Source organism: Periophthalmus magnuspinnatus, chromosome 15 (assembly GCF_009829125.3).
Source record: "Periophthalmus magnuspinnatus isolate fPerMag1 chromosome 15, fPerMag1.2.pri, whole genome shotgun sequence".
Lineage (NCBI taxonomy): Eukaryota > Metazoa > Chordata > Actinopteri > Gobiiformes > Gobiidae > Periophthalmus > Periophthalmus magnuspinnatus.
In genome coordinates this window covers 24,541,493-24,561,224 of record NC_047140.1, presented here as the reverse complement: position 1 = coordinate 24,561,224, position 19,732 = coordinate 24,541,493, and the positions used below count along the sequence as shown (strand labels likewise).

The following is a 19,732-nucleotide window of genomic DNA, read 5'->3' as shown; positions in this document are numbered from 1 at the left end:
TCCTCCAAGCTCTGCCACACTGTTAATCTGCTGGCCTTCACAGTAGGAGGCAACAGTGATCAAAAATGTAACTTGTCAACTGTGACACAAATCCTAAATTATGAGGAAAATCATGTTGCTATTTCTGAACAAAAGGGTGTATATGTGAAGACATGAAAACACTTTCAAACACAGAGGATCTATAACACAAAACCAACCAAAGTAACAAGAACAGGTTTTTATTAATATTTTGTAATACCATATATAATGCAATTGCATATCTTTGGCGAAAATAAATCTTATAAACATTTTATCAACAGAGGTTAGCATACAAAAACCAAAAGGCTGTGTCATTCAACAGACATGGCAGACAATGGACACAGACTGATACTGGTTTGGCAGCTTTGTCAAATGCAACAAAATGTACATTATTATCATACCCATGGTGACTGCAGAACTATATAATAAAATAATGAACGTTGTTGAGTAACAAAGTGGTGGTTTGCATTTTGTTTGATAAATTTGCTGATTAAGGGTCACCAATAATTTGACAACCTTTTTTGCAAGTGCTACTGTCAAAATGGGAACAAAATGATACTAAACAGATAGTAACTAAGCAGCAGCCTTCCTTTTACTGAGTTTCAGATTTTTAGCTTCAATATTTCTACACCCGACAGGATGCATTAGTGGCAGTTTTCTTGGATTAAAAGTAGGGCTAATCTTTTGACTAGAGCCATAATATCTAACATAAATCTTACAAAACAATCATGTAAAATGATCAAATTATCATTCAACAAAAGTCTACAGTACACAGGGAAAGCATCCATCTAAAATTTGATACCCCAGCTGTATATCCATTTGGCAACAAAAGGATTCAGGATAAGTGTTAATTAACTGTTTTCTATCAAGTTCAAGAAAAAGCAAAACAAACAACATAAAAACTTGGCAGTCATGGTTAAATTAAACACAAACAACATTGGCAAAATACTTGATCACTACCAATATAGTGAAGGCGTATTGCTGAAAAATAAAAACAGGGAGAGAAATATTGTATGTGCCTCATTGTAAGCCTTAACAATAAGAGTTTGAATTTAATAATCCCATAAATTAAAGTCATAAATAAGATGATGATTAACGAACAATCAATTTGTTCTTTTCACAGCTAAATAAGACCAGTGTATGCAAGAGTGAATGACAGCTGCAGTATACAGCTCCAAATCGATAGCAAAAAAAATAAAAAAAAATTGGTTAAGTCACAGCTATGAGCAAAGTCCTTCTCTCCCATTTCCTGTTTAAATAATTGAAATAAAAAAATAGGCCATTGCTTGCCTGAATCACAACAACACAGTGATGGCGGGAAATACAGTGACGATAACCCATGAACCTGGCACAAGAAGAAAAAAATGGCACCATTCATGCTTATAACATTGTTGTGGTTTGTATCTATTTTGACCCAAGGGGAAGAAGCAGTGTGTGCATTACATTGTGGTACAGTTGTGCGTGTCCATGGCATATTCTGCACTGTGTCAGCAATTCAAAATGAGGATTGTGGCATTTACTAAAGTGGCTTGAAACTTCCCCTCAGTAAACTGCATGCAATCAGCTGACAACAAACACTCCATTTCACAGAGTGTGTAGAGGGCACGGGCTTCCTTATTTTGTTCAAGGAGGAAGAGCAGAGGCCAAACTCTGGTGGCTTGTCCAAACTGTGCAACACTAGACTGGTTTAAACAACTCTCTACAGCTTTGTGGCTCAGAATTTCTAGGTTTAATCTCTGGTCCGGTCACTATTTCTTTACGATTCCGAGATAAAACAAGCACCTTGGCAGAGGTCTGGGCTTTCCAAGGGCTTCTAGTTTTGGGTTATTCTTTTCAATTTTTCTGCATATTTTGGAATACCTGTTCTGTAATTTAAATGTTAGTAAGTATATTTTAGACGAGCCCTTGTGGCCATTTACGTACTCTTTTATATGAAATGGTTTAGTTCAAGCACACTGCTGTGAAAAGGAGATATAATGCCAGAATACTTGACAAGCATTTTGGATTTAAACCTGGGTTAACATGCAACACACTGACACCTAAATCCATGGAGGATAGATCACCTATGTCTGAACATCTGGCACGATGCGCAGATGTTGCAGAGGCTAAACATGTGGATATAGGCTTTGAGCTTGCACAGTAAATGTCAACAACACACTGATTAATGACAGACTGTAAGTGGGTGAGCGAAAATAAACGAAACAACATTCATTTAAAGAGCACTAGGATGGTCACATAAGACTGAGTGGAGTAGAAGAGCTGACTTTGCGAATCGATTTGGCAGTGGCAAAGTAATACCAATCCTCATTCTGAGTAAAATGTGCTAACAATAATTAATAATACTACTCCAACTCCATTCATTCTCTTCAAATTAAATTAAACGAAAATTCTCAACTCAATATGCCACCAGAGTATTTTGAAAAAGTTAATGATGTGGATAGTAATTATTGCATCTCTCCTACGAGGATTCAAAGGTCAAAATGTTCAAAAAACAGTGGCATCTTTAGCACAAAAAGGAGAAACTGCTCACACCAGGAGGTTAGGTTTTGTCTGTTACAAACATGCACTCATTCGCTTCTTAAATAGATTCACTTGGAAGAGGATACAGGTTTTGAGGAGGAAGCATGCAACTCTTTAGAAAAAGTCCCATTTTCTTTTGAATCACCATAGTCTAGTAGTCCATCAGAAGCAGGCAGGTCATTTTGGATAGGTATCTCCAGTGCCCAAACACTCATCCCCCCCCACCCCCCCACTGAAGTTCGCCCCGAGTTACAAAAGTCTCTATATGGCTTTGCTCTCCTGTGTGAACTGTGAAACTATTGCCATTTGTGGGTGTTGAACAGGGTTATCCCAAACAAAACAGAGGCTGAAAATGTCAGGTGAGCGATCGGATTAGGAAAAGGAGGCACACCGGGACAGGGGGTAGAGGTCAGGGGTCACACAGGAGGTGGAGTCTGATGGAGTTTAAAAAAAATCTTCATTTTCGATGGTGTTTTGTGCTCTTGCGTTTGGAGCCCTCTGTGCAGCTGCGGATCCCGGCCAAGTGTAGCAGCGAGCCGGCGGCCTCCTTCAGCTCCTCGTCCAGCTCCACCTTGATCTCGTGGCGGGCCCGTTTGCGGATGGGCCACTTGATGGGGGCGGGGCGGCGCAGGGGGGGCAGCTGCACCCCTTTCTCATCCCACAGGTCCATGTCCTCCTCGCTGTGGAAACCTTCGCTGCCGGCGCGGATTGACTGGGCATGCTCACAGCCCTCTTCATCTAGAGAGGACAAGGAGGAGGAGGAGGAGCGGGACGAGCAGCGCTGTAGGGCCATGCTGCTGTAGTTATGGTCCTGCTTTGGGTCACTGCTCACCAGCACCGAGTCCGGGCGGGACAAGTCCAGAGGGACATCAGAGTTACCTGTGAGAGAGGTGAGATTAATACAGCTACAAGGTTACCTCTCTTACAGATTTACTATTCATGGGTTTCAAGTTATGGCAACAGTCCTCTATCTCAATTTAGCAATTCAAAATCAAAATATTATATATTTTGAGTGGGGAAATTTCATCACAGAATCATTTAACTCAAGAAGAAATCATTTGCCAGAAATCCACAAATATTTTTCTAAAAAAACAAGTAGTTACATACAAGTCTAAGCCTTTGATGAGTGATTTTAGTAATATTAGTTATTTAGGCCAACTTGGCTAGACTATCAGGAACAGGAAGTAATGGCTGTGATATTATTTGATAAGAAAATTTGAACTTTCATTAGACAGTGGTTAGTTAGTAAAGATGCAGCTCACACTTCCCTCTTGTTAAGAAGTTTAAAAGGAATTAGATTACTTGTATATCAAAACAAAACAAAAAGACAAATCTTAAAACCAATGGATTTAGTAAGATTTGTTACATTTATAACCAGTCCACATTAGTACAGCAGTAATAAGTTAAAAGCAATGCTCCTGAAAGCTATTGATTCAAGACCCATCCTCCTTTGGGAAACATAAGACATCATAAATCAGAGCACAGACAGAAAAAGCAGATTTAAGCAATGAGACAGTGAACACAAAGTACAGGTGAGCGTATGGCTGCTGGGGTGTTCCTTACATGGATCAACGTGGTGCCCTGGGGCAGAGTTTAAGAGCATCATGGCAGTGGCAGCGTCAATGTCAGACTCTGGAAGAGGAGAGAACATGCACCATGGTCAGTCAATGAGGGGCCGGGACAACTAATGTGAAAACTAATTATTCTCCAACAATTTTAGATCTAGTTAAATAGTGGATTTACAGACATGTTTGGTGTATTTTGGTAGTAAATAAATTTGTTGATACTGCCATGGAAGATCTAACAACTGGATGAGTGGACGATGTTGACGCAATAATACTTTTTACTTGTCTACTTCTGTGTCAAATGTCATGATTATTTTGGGCATTGTTCCTATACCCTAATACAAATTTCTTTTTGTGTGGGGGGCAAAGATGCATTTATTGTTTGGCGCAAGTTTTGGGGCAAATTTTTTAACAAATTTTTGGGCAAAGAAGAATATAATATTCTGATGGGAAAACAATAATAACATAAAAAATATATAAAGATACATTTTTGGAAAGCCCTTGTGCATTCCTACATCATGGTGATGTTCCCTGGTCACTGATGGGCATTAATGCATTGACGCGGCTGCACTTTGCACAGCTTTACGATACTGATATGCCCTTCACCAGCTTGTGGGTCTCAGGCCTAAATATAAAAAAAACATTATTGAATGTGGATGAATCATTTAAATAATTTAGCCTAATCATGTATGCCATATGGGATTTAATATTATTATGTTTTAAGTCACTATGTTTGGTTAATAATAAATTACAAAATAAAAATGATAATAAAAATACATGATATAATATTTAAATTTGTGTTCACATAATTGAATGATAAAAATGCTATTTATTTTGTTTCTGAAAATGTGTCTATATTTTTGCACCTATATCTTCCAAAACACTAATGCCAAGAGTGCATCTACTGACAGTAGATGCACTCTTGGCAAGTGTCTAGGAGCCTGGTATAGCTTCACTTCTGGGTCTCTAAATTATTAATGATTACAGTGAGACTGAGTGCTCCGGCAAAAACCTCTGCCTGTCGTCAAGGTTACAAATCCGAGAGGCAGAGGCTGAGGAGGCTGCTCTCTCTCCCTCAGTCATGGTCTACTACATGAGGCATCGATGACTTGAAATAAAGCAACGTACCAATCCAAACCAAGGCCACAAAGATGCTGAATGTACTGAATTATGACCAGGCAACACAATCAAATACTCACAAAAACACAAAGCAAAAATATAAAACAGCCAGTTTGTAGAAAGGCAAAAAGTGATGGTCCATTCTCACCTTTAAATGAGCAGCTTTGTAGAAGGAGATGACGAGGTGGTGAGGAGGCACTGAGAGAGAAAAGAGATAAAGGATTTAGAGTTAAATTGTGGTCTGCTGTTGCTGTGTTTAGCCGTTTCCTTTCATGGGTTGCCACGGTGAATCATCTGCTTTGATTTGTCCCCATCCTCTGGATCTTTCTCTCACACCAACTAACTTCATGTCCTCTTCCGTCTGCCTCTTGGCCTATTACCTGTTAACCATCAGCACCCATCTGTCTACGCATATATTCACCAGCTCCTATATATAATACAAAATTCTGTCAGATTTTTTGCTTTATTTCATTAACATACTCCCTTCTTAATAATTGCAGGTACTTTTTATGTTCTTTAGTGCTACCTAATATCTTGTTCTCAAAGAAAATACAAAGTTGGTCTCACCAGTCTTCTATGCATTCTGCAAATATTATATCAACTAATCTTTTCCTCAGGTCCCACCATAACACTGGCATCACAAAATCACATGTTTTTCTCTGTAATCTGCAACTAAATCATCACATTTTTTACTAAATATAATAACGTTGATTGCACAAAGGAAGAAGCTTAATATTAAAACAGCCCATAAACAAAGCACAAATAGGCAAGCGCTGATTCTCTTAAAATGTTCACATACGTCTCGAGTCCAAAAGTATACAGTATATTTGTTTTGACAAGTGCCTCCCTCACAACCTCTCTAAGAAACTTGACACTAATTCAGAGTAGCACATGACTCTTTTCCTCATAAAAAGGTCAATGTCTAAGAGCTTTTATTAGATTGACACTACTAGACAGGGCTTTCATCCAACAGTGGGTACAGTATATGGTCAGTAAAAATCAGGTAACTAGAACAAGTCGATAACCCAGTAATTAGATCTGATTTTTGGAGTTTGTTTAGATGCACAAAAAGTCTGAAGTTCAAAAACACTTTGTGAGATTTTTCAGTTAATTAACAGAATAGCAGTTGCATTTGCAGAACTCTTTCAATCTTTCTCTTTAAATTTTGTCTTTTGCATAATTTTCCTAGTCAAAACCTGCAGAGTGAACAAACAGAAAAAATCTGATAACTCACATGAGATTAAACTGTTTACATGACATTTCAATAATGTAACTCCAGAAATCAGATTTTGATCAGGTTTTTTGTGTGCATATAAACACTGCCAGTGACAGTTAAGATACTTTTCTGTTCATTAACTTATTAAAATAGTGTACAGTTACTTTGCCATAACAGTTACGAGAGCACTTCATCCGAATGTTACCTGGGTGGGGAGGCAGGAGGTGTGCAGAAGGCATGTGCGGCTGGGAAGTGCTGCTTCTTCAGGGCTTGGATCAGGTTCGGGCGGTACTCTGGATCAACGCACCACAGAGAGCCTTTCCCATTGGCCTGGAGGGAAAACAGTCACACGGGTTTTCAGTTTATTAAGGTGAAAATGTCACAGTAATGAGCACAGTAATGATTTATGTCTTTCTTTACCCCTATAGGTTATTCTATAGAGACTGAACAACTGCATGAGGCAATGTGTTCTGAAACACTTTTTTTTTTTTTTTTTCAGGTAGGGTTAGGCAAAAAATTTAGTTCAAATGGATTTGTTTGGATTTTTCCCCACTTTATTGCATTGTAAATTGCTTTGAAAATGCAATGGGTTAAATATGATCACCAAATAGTTTTCAGTTTTCAGTTTTTCTGTAGTTTGCAGAACATTTTAAATGGAGAAGGGGAAAAAAATTATAATAATTTATGGAGATAAAAAACAAAACTGTCAAGTTTATGTTCAGGCAAAATCACTCATAAATCACCAATCGTTCCGCCCTAATAGGCATATTTTTTTTTTTATATCTGTAGTGTTGGTAGTGAATTCCAGCATAATGTCTAATTACAAGTTTTAAATGATGCCTTAAAAATGTGCTTTTCTAGTGGAGGGTCCAACAAGTCCATGGAGATGCTATTACTTTTCCTGGAATGTTTCACAGTGTAACATAAATGTTTATATCTCTATAGGGACAAGGTGATGACACCATTAGGCCAAGTTACAGGTCAGATCTGTGAAGAGGCGACTCGACTCACTGTAAGGATGTACGTTTTCCCAGTTTTATTTTGCAACTGTAACTTAAAGCCATACTGCAGAATATTCCAGGAAAAGCAAGAACATCTTCATGTGAAATGGGACTCTCCACCAGAAAAGTTACATAGTGCACCGTTAAGTTTATACAAGCAGAGAATTCTAATATAAGTGACTCATAACAACTGTAATATGCTGTGATATACACTATGGCCTTTAATGCCCCATAATACAACTGAAACACTGAATTTAACTTTAACATTGATTTATTGTCACAACTGACATTGTCAAATATAACTTTTTGATTTGAATAACAGAGGAACATTTTCCATAATGCCAAAGGAAGGCTCTAAAAGTCTCCACTGGACCACAGAAATGACGAAAAATACAATTGTGATTGTTGCTCGACAATGGAACAAAAGGAGGAAACTGTGACGTCTCAGCCTTCACAGCAAGCACTCATTTGTTGGTGTAATGTGCGGGAGTGTGTTAACTGTCACTTTATCTGATGGCAGAAGTGTACAGTGCCCAGTGAGGGTGGAGAGAACGAAGAGAGAGGAGGAGAGAAGTAACCTTGACTCAGATTACCCACAAGCCCCCGATGCAGGAAAGAGGAAACGTCTCCATGGCAACGCAAACCACCAGCAGCCAGTGTCATGTGAAAATGTTTTCTCGGCTCATGTCAGGCTCATGCTGTGCACCTGCATGCTGCCGTGGGGGCTGGCTGAGCGCTAACTGCCATCCGCCCAAACAGAGGCAGAGTAGCAGGTTTGAGGGGGCACAGGTCCAGACTCACTACAGCTCCAATATGGATGCCATCAGGGCACCGCAGGGACATGGGTGAGTCATGCACAACTCACATGTGGAGAGAAGGCAAAGTTTCATTCTGGTTTGAGCAAGAAGAAAAATAATCTAATATTAATAAAAGGTAATTGGCACAGCACACCTTGCCTGAGTTTATGCAGCAACAAATCTAAGAAAATTGGCAGCATTTGCTAAACTAAAATTATCCCATTTAAAGTGACAGGCATATTTTAGTTTCAAAATGAGACGTTATTAATAGATATGGAAACAAATATAGTGGCATGATAATCTAATGGTTGTTGGTTTTACATATGATGAGCTCTGTGCTGGCATTAGCAACATGAGGTGACGTCAATTACCTCCTTAATGCCTTTCCCTGTTCTTCACCCCCCAGTTTCCTGTCTAATAAGGCATACAGGCAAACAAAGAAATTAAATAACAAAGGGAATTTTGTTTTGTCATTATAAGATCAAATGAACTGAATAAATATTGGAAATAGTTAATGTCTATACTTTGTAAATACCCCGTCAGAAACAAATAATTAGACTTGACAACCACAATTTTGGTGAGATTATCCTGAAAATGTCTAAAATTTTGCATAAAAGAAGCCAGACAGAACCTTAAACTGAAATAGCTATAGTAACCTTCTTATTTTAGGACAGTGCCGTGCAGTCACAATGTCAGTTAACACGTATTTCTTGTTGTGTCTAAAGGGGTCTAAAGTTATGGGTTGCCTCCAGAGTTACAGAGGCTGTTGGAGATAAAGTCCTATCAGAGTGCTGCGTGTGCACTTCCTCTGAAGAAGAGGGTGACCTTGCCTGGATGCCAGTGTTATCGGTGCACAGTCAGAGGGTTAGACACTGTCACATGAGCCCTCTGCAGAGCTACAATGCGGATCTGTGTTTCTCAGTTTCACTCACAAAGAAAATATATTTTGGTCCAGTGACATTTTTACAACTCAGGACAGTGTAATCCAGATACTACAATAAAGAATAAGACTATTTATGGCATATTACTACCAGTGGTTTGCATATGCCTCACACCGATGTGATTTCAGAGTATTTTGACAATGTTAAGTTGTGGTTTGCAATACTTTCTCTTTTGGTTTTAGCCTTGTAAGTCTTGGTTTCGGGCTGGTTAAAGACGCTGTACCTGATTTTACTGTCTTAAAGTGAAAAACAGAATTAGTTCATTTTAAACTGTTTGCAGTGGTCCAGACTTATTTCTCTCTCCTAGCATTCCTAGCCTCCTATCAGTCACTGTGTTGAGTTTATAAGCACGGGACAACATTCAGATGTCAAGAGTGGCATTTTTTGTCACAGTAATACTAAAAACAACTAGCAAGCTATCAGCACGAGCCTTACTTCCTGGTTCACTGACAATAAAAATGCTTAGATGTAGAAAATTAGCACACAGCCTCATTTTGACCCTAATATTGTTTTTGCAATATATCTGTATTGAAAAATTTTGGTACAGTCCCTTTAAGATATCATTTCAAACTGCTTTTGTCCTGATTCAGTCCTAGTTTAGTTCTGCTTCAGTCTTGGTTTAGTCATGCTCTATTTCTGGTTTTGTTTTTGTTTAAACCTGGATTAGTCCTGAGCTTTGAAGCCGGTACTTGAAAAGCCAAACATTTGCTCAGATATGTGAAAAGTTTGACAAAGTATCTTAAAACATACACAGTTTGTACCTACCTTTCCTAAACTCCGGTCGACCTTACGGAAGCATTTATTCAGGGACAGGTTATGGCGCACAGAGTTCTTCCAGCCGGTCGGGGCATTGGAGAAGTAAGGGAAGTGCTCCAGAATCCAGCCATAGATGTCTTTAACTGGGAGGGACTTGCGGGGGGATTGCTCGATGGCCATGTAGATGAGTAGCGAAAAAGAAAATGGCGGCTTTGATTTGACGGCATGTCCTACTCTGTCGTGAGGAGGGGTGCCGGAGGGACCTTGTTCTGACCCGTAGTCCCCCTCTATGTCGAGCAGTGGGCTGGCGCTGGGCTGAGCTTCGGGTCCACCCAGTGTGAAGTTCTGCAGTAGGTTTTCGTGGAGCCAGTTCAAGTTTGTGAGTTCCTCGTCACCTTCGGTTCGGTCCACGCTGGTCGCTAACGGACTTGATGCACACTCGGCTTCAGGCAGGGTCCCCATCCCGCACACGCCTCTCAGTCCTGTCCGCTCTTCTGGCATACCCGGGATCTCGGATTTTTTATCTGGTGACATCCCAATGATTGGACCCATTAAACCAAAGAGGTCTGAAAGAAAATGAAGGTTTAGAGTCAGAAGGATAATAAAAAACAAAAAAACAAATATGATTTTTAATACAACCACCAATATACATGGGTTATAATACAAAACGTGTCAAAAATCAGCAGTAAGTAATTCAAAGAGCAAATAATTTATTAAAAATGATTCAGGCTTAATAATTACTTAATTAATGACCTAATCCTAACCCCTTAATTAAGTAGTTAAAATAAAACCAAATTATGTCAAACTAGGACTAAGAGGATTTCCAATTACAGACAAGAAATTGATCTAGACGCGCATGTAATTATTTGTAAAATCGAAGTTAGCTAAATTATAATCAATTTACATAGTTGTTTTATTGCAATAATGGCCCCTTTATAATGATTATGTAGCAGCAGCAGAAACACTAAAGCCTTTTTCTGCATAAAACTGACTGGATGCAACATATTGGAATGATGCTCTCTTCTAAGTGTTGACCTTGTTTTTAGGTTTTCCCCTGGGTCCGCCCCCTGCAGCAGTCTGTCTGCTTCCATTGCACTGGCCCTCTCCCTGCTCTGTGCTCATGAAGGCAAGAGGCTCTCACTCACAGCTCTTAACTCCAGCTGAGGACGTCTCAAGCTACTGCCCCGACTTAAGGCTGCACTCCTTGACGCCCACCTCATTTGAGCCTGGACTCAGCTGCTCTTGTTAAACGAGCATGAAACTGTTATCAACGTCTAAGTGGATGGCTCTTGTAGGCTGATCTGCATTCAGCCAGGATCAGGTCTCAATTTGTCTCACGCCAGATTAAGTCGTTGTGAAGTATGGAGCAAGTGTGAGAGATGTCAGTCATTTAGAAGCACTTCAAATCCAACATCCATCAGGTGTCAGTGACTAATCTCATCCAAGAGTTCTTAATCTGAGGTTTATGACACTTCTGTAAAAGGTCACATCTTAAAACAACCTATTACTGATTTCAAGGACGTACCCATTCTGATATTTTCCATCAAGGGAATTATTTAGTCAAGATATTACACTTTTAAACACCAAGATGTACTATATAACTTTTCTTGTCCCCGTGGCTATTATTATTTTTTTTTTTTTTTGCAGTATCAGCATCGGCCACGAAAATCCCATATTGATTAATCTCTAGTTTTTATTGCTCAAGATCTGACCTCAATGCCAAACTGTGACACATTCTAGTCAAAGCAAGAACATCTCCCTGGAGATAATCAGGTGCTGAATCCTTCATCAGTTAAGTTATAACGTGCACTGTAACCAGCATAATTAAACTAAAATAAAACATACTTGAAAATGAATAGCCTCCAAGGGAAAAATTCAGGCACAGACAGTCAGGAAGTGGTTCTGGCACGAAACCATGTAAAAATGAAAAACACTAGACAAAAGCTAGAAGGCATGATTGCTGTAGCAACACAAGCTGGTGTGTTTGTGATCATCCCAAGTCCGGAAAAAACAAATGTCAGATGTTAAGATATTAGAGATATTCATTGAAGAAAGGGAAAAAAATACAATTAATTTAGCAACAGTTCACCATACAAAAAGTTTAATAATCATCCAATCAAGACTGACACGAAGTTTGTAAAAATGTTAAATGAGAGCGATGCCATGGTGTTGGTTTGAAAGGCCCGGAAGCACAAAAGCATCCCTTCTTCAGCTCGCCTCACAACAAGCTTTAAGTCCTGGGCGTCACCATGACAACCATGCTGTCACTTCAATTAGGAGCAAAAATCCCATAAACACGAGTCAATAAACGAATAAGTAATCCACACTGGCTCCCTCTGCCTCTGCCCACTGCTGTGTGAGGACATGCCCCCCACTACAGAAGAGTTAGCCCTGGTCTGAGGTGGTCTAAGATGTCTTAAGTCCTGGCTTCAGGGCTACAACTAAAATACCAGCACCAACTGAAAAGGCATACATTTTCATTGGGTGATAAGATAAGAAGTGGGTCATACTCTAGGGTGTTTGCACAATGGGTGAGGACAGGAGAGGGAGGGCACTCAAATGTGTTTGTCAAAGCCAGTCACAGTGGATAAAAGAAAAAGGCAGCCTTTATGTTGACCTAAGTGATTATAAGTCTCCCAAGTAAAGTAAAATGGGTTGTCAATATTGTGTAGGCTGAACTTGTTACTATAGACTTTAGAAAATACCACAAGCTCTGTGAATATTAACAGCAAATAGTTCTGAAAGAGGGCCATGCCAGAAGGACAGGGTGAAAAAGAGAGATGCAGAGGAAGAGGAAGAGGAAGGGAGTTAGGTAAGCGAGGCAAGTTACATCTTCAGCCTCGAATGAATCACAGCTCTGAGCAAAGTAGAGCAATTGGACATGTCAGACTGCGACACAACTGCCCATTTGTGTTACAGGAAAATACTGACCCAAAAACTAAAAGATTTTGAATTTTAAGACAATGAAATGTGTGGAAAGGTTTAGCACAATGAAAGGTAAATACAAAATCCAATAAAGATAAAGGAGCATTAACTAAAATTTCAATTTCTAATAAAGAAGGTGCTAATTGAACAATGAGTGTTTCACAAATGGTGGTTCTGGTCCCAAATGCGTGTCAACAGAGAAGTTGAAAATGTATTTATTTTCAATTTGCTATGCTATATGGTTTGATTTTAAAATGGCATTAAAACTGAAGGAAAGTCTGAGGTCTACTTGACCTAACATGTAAACTAATAATTCCTTCAAATTGCCAAAATGGTAGAAAATTTCTGAATTAAATAGTGATCATGAAAATCTGTTGAGGAGCACTGGTCTAAAACTATGCTGTAGTACAAGCACTACGAGATCCTTGTGTGAATGCCGGGGGCTTGTTTGATTTGAAGGTGTGTCTTAACTGAAGCCAGAGGCAGCCATAAACACATGACTAGCCTTTCTTTTTCTGAATAGCCGCTTGTAAACTGTGGCTGTTTTGGGATCCCCATATGATTCTTTGGCCTGGGCAGCAGACATGTGGGCCCACTGATTAACCCCTAGCTTTGGGACCACCGCCTCAGCTCGTCTCCACAGTAATGACCCCTCAGCTGAGCCCTCGGGTGCTGGAGGGTGCTTCTCCCCTTCTGCTGCTCCTTTCGCACTCTGCCATTTGAATACCAACGAGGACCAAGCACAAGAAAAGTGGTGTTGCATCCAGCGAGTCAGTAGTTTACTATGACACAGCTGGTCAATTAGCACAGATGTTGTGAAAATTGATTGTTGAAATAAGAGAGATGGGGAAGTGTATGGAGAGATGAAGCAGTGTATGGAGAGATGGGGCAGTGTGTCGAGAGGGCAAAGGGGAGACGTTGGGTTAATGAGACAGACTGGCCTGTTGACTTCAGCTCGGCCTTGAAACACACCAAAGCTGCAGCAGGGCTGACCTGCAATGGTTCATCTGCAAGTTAAAATAGCCTCATCATATTCATGTGCTAACAGCAGGTGCCAAAGCACATTTATTCTCCTTTTCAAACTGCTCTTTTTATCCCATTAAGCACTTATCCCATTGACAAAACACACAAAGATATATGGAGAGAGCTGCGAGTGGCAAATCAAGCTGTTGATGTATGGAATATGTTCAGGAGATGTAAAGGAGACAAGTGCACCACCTAATTCAAGAGCTTCCATGATGTGTTTTTTTTTCTGTATCTTGATCGGGACTCAGTTGCCACGGCAGCCAGTGTTGTAAGGGAAGCAATTGTGCTCATGTCTGTGCATGAAGAGAGCGCTAATGTGGAGAGATCAATACAGGCGGAAAGTGCTGAGGCCAGCAGTCTACCACCGCTGTTCTCCACAAACCTGTCTGACAAAGGCCACAGCCAACCTGGACGTCATACGGTGTTACCAGCCACAAAAGAAACCCAGAGAATAAACTTACCAAACCTGTTGTGTGGTGGTTTTCAAGCCCTGACATCTTATAACATCATTGTGGATCTGAAAGTTAAGACTGTAACAAAGATTTATACACATTACCACACACCCTGTTTACAAGGAATATTACGGCAGACACAAACCAGTTACACCTCAGTAATAGATACACAAAGGTGTGTTGCAAACCTCATAGCAAGGCTGCAATTTGAAACCATACCTGATATTTAGATGCTCTGGCACTGGCTTTAAAAATGTGAATGGGACAAAGGGGAGGGGCAAGCGAGTATAGGAATATTGTACTGTAATTGGTTAATTTGTATCAAAATATAAAATTCCCATTATCTTCAAAGGCAAGTACAAAAATATTGAAGTGAACTGCTGTGAGGCAGGGATAAAAGCTTTCTAGTGGCTGCAGACTACGCTTGTACAAAGAAGTGGTTGTTTTTTCCTCTAGTCCTGTCTCTATAGTGCTCAGTATTCACCTCACAGTTGCTAACTGTGGATCAGGAGGGAAGGAAACACCTCCTGCCTGTTGAGGAAGTTCATTTTCAGAAAACAAATTCAGAGTTCACACAGAGACAGTTTGGGCCCACACGGCTCTCAACATTGCACGCCACTGGGGGCAGGCCAAAAGGTAGCAGTTACAGGGACAGCCATATTTACAATGTCGACAAACAACAACCTAATAATTGAATGTACTCCAAGGTGGTTTGGCAAATCGGACACTGGGAAAACAAGTACATAGGACAATAGTTACTGATTTAAACACTTGTCAAATACAGACTTGGGCCTGTCTGTTTGTGAAGGATAGGCCTTCCAAAGTACAGCACCACAGCAGACAGAAACCTTATCTCTCAGGTCATGTGCCTGTATGCAGTGTACTAATGCTACCCGCCAATCAGCTCACGCCACAACACTACATTCTTGTAAACATAACATCACTATAGCTAAGCAGAGAATTCATGAACTTATTCACAAGACTTGAAGACGGGGTTTTCATATTTGATAATAATGTAAGTCTCTTGTAAAATGTGCATAAGGTTTATCCAGGAATGTCCTCTGTAAGATATTTGGAAAGTGTTTGAGAGCATGTTGCATTTTGCTGTTAGATAAATGATTTTCTTCGCATATGATTAAGTGTTCACATCTACTACCACCTTTGATCCATGCTGTTTGAATGTTTACATTTCACATCTCAGTGCTCAATTAATTCAATAAAAAGGATGTTTATCACTTTTCATACAAGCTGCTCAGTCACTGGCTGTTGTCGTAGCACCATCAATTAAGTAAATCTTGTTAATTCAACCAGGAGTGACAAGACAAAGGGACATTGTGGCACAGACAAGGCCATGTGAGTTCTTCCTCACTTTCTCTCACTCAAAACAACATCCAACTGATGCGCTAGGAGGTGGAGCCTGAGCCAACTGTGACATATAAGAAAATCAGGTTAGTCAGTGTCAAGTAAGTGAAGAAGAGACAGAAAATGCCCTAATGTCCAACTAATGTACAAGGCAATTATGTGAAATGACTTAAATTTTGAAAAAGAAACTAAAAATGAACCGTAGGAAAGCAGAACAAGTAATTCCTCCACAAAATGTCACAGGTCAGTATACTTCCTGGCCTGGTCCAAAACCCAGAGAAATTGAGACAGCTGCATCAGTCATGTAATATACGAAAAAGTGAAGTGTACAAGAAAATGGAAAGGAAATACCATGAGCATATGTGCATCCCAAATTTCAATCAATAATGTCTTGAAGCCCTATAGATGACCACAATGCTGTGTAAATCACTGATGGAGAGGAGAAGGAGCCATGATACAATATTACTATTTATTTTTAGTATTACAATATAACCAATATATTTTTTTATTACAATCACCTGTGACTTTGGTCATCTGTGTTCATTCATCTGTGAATTGTAGCAATAGAGTTGATTAAATTAAAATCATCTAATGTCAACCATCATATAATGCATTCAGTGATCCAACAATTGAGTTAGTCAAATCACAGTACTTCACATGACCTGGTAATTACAAGGCTCTTAGGAAATGGTTATAGAGCTTAGAGCAGGAGCTGCAGAGACCTGTGCAGGTTTAGACGGGTTAAGCAAACCCAGAGTTTGTGCCACATGGGTCAGTCTTTGTAAGGGGTTTAAAAGTGCTATACCAAAGAACATGGTGGAATTCAGGGACAACCTTTCGTTTACTTTGGGTCAGAGTACACAGTTCATTGATAAGACTGATTACATGGCAGCACCACCATTTTGAAATGGCTTGCAGTAGTACACTGAAAAAGGCCATCAGCTTCAGCTAAGATGAACAATTCCTGCCAATTTAGTATGGGAATCACCATAAAAAATTTGATCCTCAACACTTGTGTTTATAAGGTGGAAAAATAAGTGTGACTTTTATTGGAGCATTTTTTTAATTTCATACTATCATACGAAGAAGCCAAGTTGCAGTTACTGTGTTAAGAATAATATATTAACCAGACAAAATGATTAAAGATGTTGGGTTTCTGTCAAACAACTAATTAAAATGGATGTAAACAACCCCATGGCTACAATCTAGTGTGTTTACAGCATGTCTATCCCGTGAACATGCACTGTCCAAAATAAATGATAATGTTGTGTATGGTAATTGACACATGCTGGTTTCCTATAGTTACTACAGCCATTTCACGTCAGCAATAACACCATCAGTGTGTTACGACAAGTCTTATTTATAGAAATGAATGTCTGCAAAGTTAGCGCTGGTCTATTCCTGGTAAGGGCCAATGAGTAGGTTGGCTCATACAAATGTGTACAGTGATGCAGGCTCGAACACCAAAGCCAACAGATGGACCTAAGCATAACCGTGCGATTGTGGCAAAGACATAATGGCCGAATGATAACATCTGTGTTTTTTTCTGGACCTCTCTTAATCTGTTTCCTTTGTCCAACCACAAGGCTTAAGCAACTGTCAAGCAAAAAGATGTGTTGTGAATGCTTACATTAAGGTCATATGGACAAAAATACTTTCCTTTTCAAATATATTACAATTCATTTAATTTAGTGTGGTTTGTGTTAAAACATATAAATCCGTACATTACCCCACATTTATGATATAATCTCATAGATCTATATATTCATTTTTATTTATTATTTTCTGACATGGTGACATTGTTTGTGGAGCTGTCTCTATCTGGGACAATCTTGTGATAATCCATTACATCATGTGCTTAGCTTAGCCAGTAGCCTCTCAACCTCTGGTACATCATGTCATAAAACATTCATCCATTTAGCATGTACAGATGCAAAGGAGTGGGTGCCCTGGGAATAGAGGGGCACCAATAAACTGTGGTCAGATATATGACTTAAGAGAAAAATTGTATATTTTGTAGTTTTCCTCAGTTTTAGATGATATAATCTTCTGCTGAGTATTGGTCCAGTCAATCACATCCATCACAGCAGTAGCACAATGTGAAATACAAAGTTCCACAGAATGACGTGGACCATTGCACAACACTTCTCGTCACACGGGAATCCACACGAAGCCACATTATTTCTTTTCACCAACAATAAATTTGTCTTTTATAATACGTGAGTTCATCAGTGGAGGTTTTCCGAGAAGGAGGCAGAGAAGTAAAAGTAGCCGTCGCTCAGAACAGTGAAGGTAAATGAGCCGCTAGCGCTCGCTAGCTTCGTGGCTCGAGAAACTCCCTCTGATAGTTTGGGTCCATTAGTTTAAATACCACGCGCCAACAGCCCTTCTGTATCGCTTTAAACATAGAAGCTCTCCCTAATTTCCAGGTTTTAGTCACAGAACACAAACTGAAGTTATGTTAACACGAGCTAGCCTGCCACATGCTGTCGCTCGCTCTGCCATGCTGCTGCTCTAAGCAAAGTCACTTGACCACATTTACTTTTAGCTTGTTCGTCTCCTCGTTCCCCGATAAAAATAGATCTACTTAGAAAAATCAAACAAGGTCGGATACTCACATTCATGCACAGCGTGCCTCGGTGCGAAGTGTTTAAAGAAAGGTCGGTCCGCAGTTTATTCAGATGTCTGTCTCACACAATGTCAGAGATCAGATCAGCAGCTGCTTCCTCCATACACGCAGCGCGCAGATCACACAGCGCACGGCAACGCTACCAAACCCCTAGCCGTCGTCATAGCAACAGGCCCACTTCAGCCAATCACAGCCCCTCCCCTCCTATCTCCCCTGGCAACTGCCGCAGCGCAGCTCTGTGACCGCGCACGCCATCCTGTTTTGCATCAAGTAATGTGCTTTCACTTTTATCACCAGCTGATTTAAATGGGTCCAAGGCACAATGAAACTGTGTAGGAATGTTTTGTATTATTTTCAAACTATGTATTTATTTATTTAAGTGTTGTTTTGAGACCAGCATATGATTTAAACAAGCGTGATTAAACTACATTAGGTAGTTGTAACTAGTGACACGTTGGGCTCGTTGCAAACAGCTTGGGGCGGAGATATATGTCACCACACCCAGTCATGTGACGATAGTGGACCTTCAAGTGGCCCCCTACCGCAGGAAACCCTCATCTCTGGAGCTGAATCAGTAACCTACTTAAAGAGTTAGGGTAAATATTAAATATTTCTTAAAACTTAAGTCATCACAACACAGGGTTTTTAGATGAGAAGTTCTATTTGCCCTATTTGCCTGTGTTCCAGTCTGTATCTATGGAGCATCCAACTATGACTTTACACCAAACTGCAACTTTCACATCATAGTGGTATCTTACTCATCCCCGCCACTCCATTTCATAAGTAGGCCTATACACAAGTATCTCTCTGTGAACTGCTCTAATGGCCCTTCTCTTGGCTTTTACTATGTTTAAACTTAAAATGCCTGCTCGTTTATTTTTTTTTAAGCTACTGTAGACTGGCTGCATACTTCTGCATTGGTGTTGATGCACGCCCTTGTTTTCCCACAGCATCTAACTGGTCAAACAGGCTTAGCAGTGTTATAATGGCAGTTTAGTGTCAGGGTGGATGTAGCGTATGACAAAGATCATGACACAGACATAGACCTATACTTTAATATAATTTAACACATTTTTAAGTGATATTCAGAAATTTAAATAATCTAGATATTTTCCCTTGTGTACTGAGCCTTTCTCCCAGATTAGGGTAGGCCTATTTCTGAAATTTCTGATCTACCTTTACCAAATGTCTTGTTAAAATAGTGATGCATAATGGGTGACTGACCGTTAATTTGTGTTGTTGAGCTTTGCCTGCGTTGCTGCAGCATCATGGCCTTGCATATGGAGCTATTCTTAGGGCCAGCGAGTGTATACGCGTGGCCCATTTCTCCATCTACCTATCTGCCCTGCCATGATGAAGTTGCAAAGCTAACAAATGGGACAGAAGTGTACAAGATGCATTAATC

At 39.9% G+C, this 19,732-nt stretch overlaps 1 protein-coding gene across 1 annotated transcript; it reads right to left on the bottom strand.

The window, feature by feature from the left end:
- Positions 1–202: 202 nt before the first annotated feature.
- On the bottom strand, positions 203–18,544 carry foxn2a (forkhead box N2a). Its single transcript, XM_033979402.2, has 6 exons — positions 18,317–18,544; positions 9,943–10,499; positions 6,644–6,768; positions 5,371–5,420; positions 4,102–4,170; positions 203–3,417 (listed from the first exon to the last, which is right to left on the bottom strand). Exons 2-6 carry the CDS (start codon positions 10,483–10,485, stop codon positions 2,996–2,998), a joined length of 1,209 nt encoding a protein of 402 aa, XP_033835293.1. The 5' UTR covers positions 10,486–10,499; positions 18,317–18,544; the 3' UTR covers positions 203–2,995.
- Between the last annotated feature and the right edge of the window lie 1,188 nt (positions 18,545–19,732).

What these genes read in the sequence shown, in the direction of transcription:
- foxn2a (XM_033979402.2), bottom strand. Translation starts at nt 10,485, where the DNA reads ATGGGTCCAATCATTGGGATGTCACCAGATAAAAAATCCGAGATCCCG. An exon ending in TCGACCGGAGTTTAGGAAAG is followed by an intron (nt 6,769 to 9,942) that starts GTAGGTACAAAC and finishes TTTTCCCTCCAG; the next exon opens with GCCAATGGGAAAGGCTCTCT. An exon ending in CCTCCTGCCTCCCCACCCAG is followed by an intron (nt 5,421 to 6,643) that starts GTAACATTCGGA and finishes TTTCTCTCTCAG; the next exon opens with TGCCTCCTCACCACCTCGTC.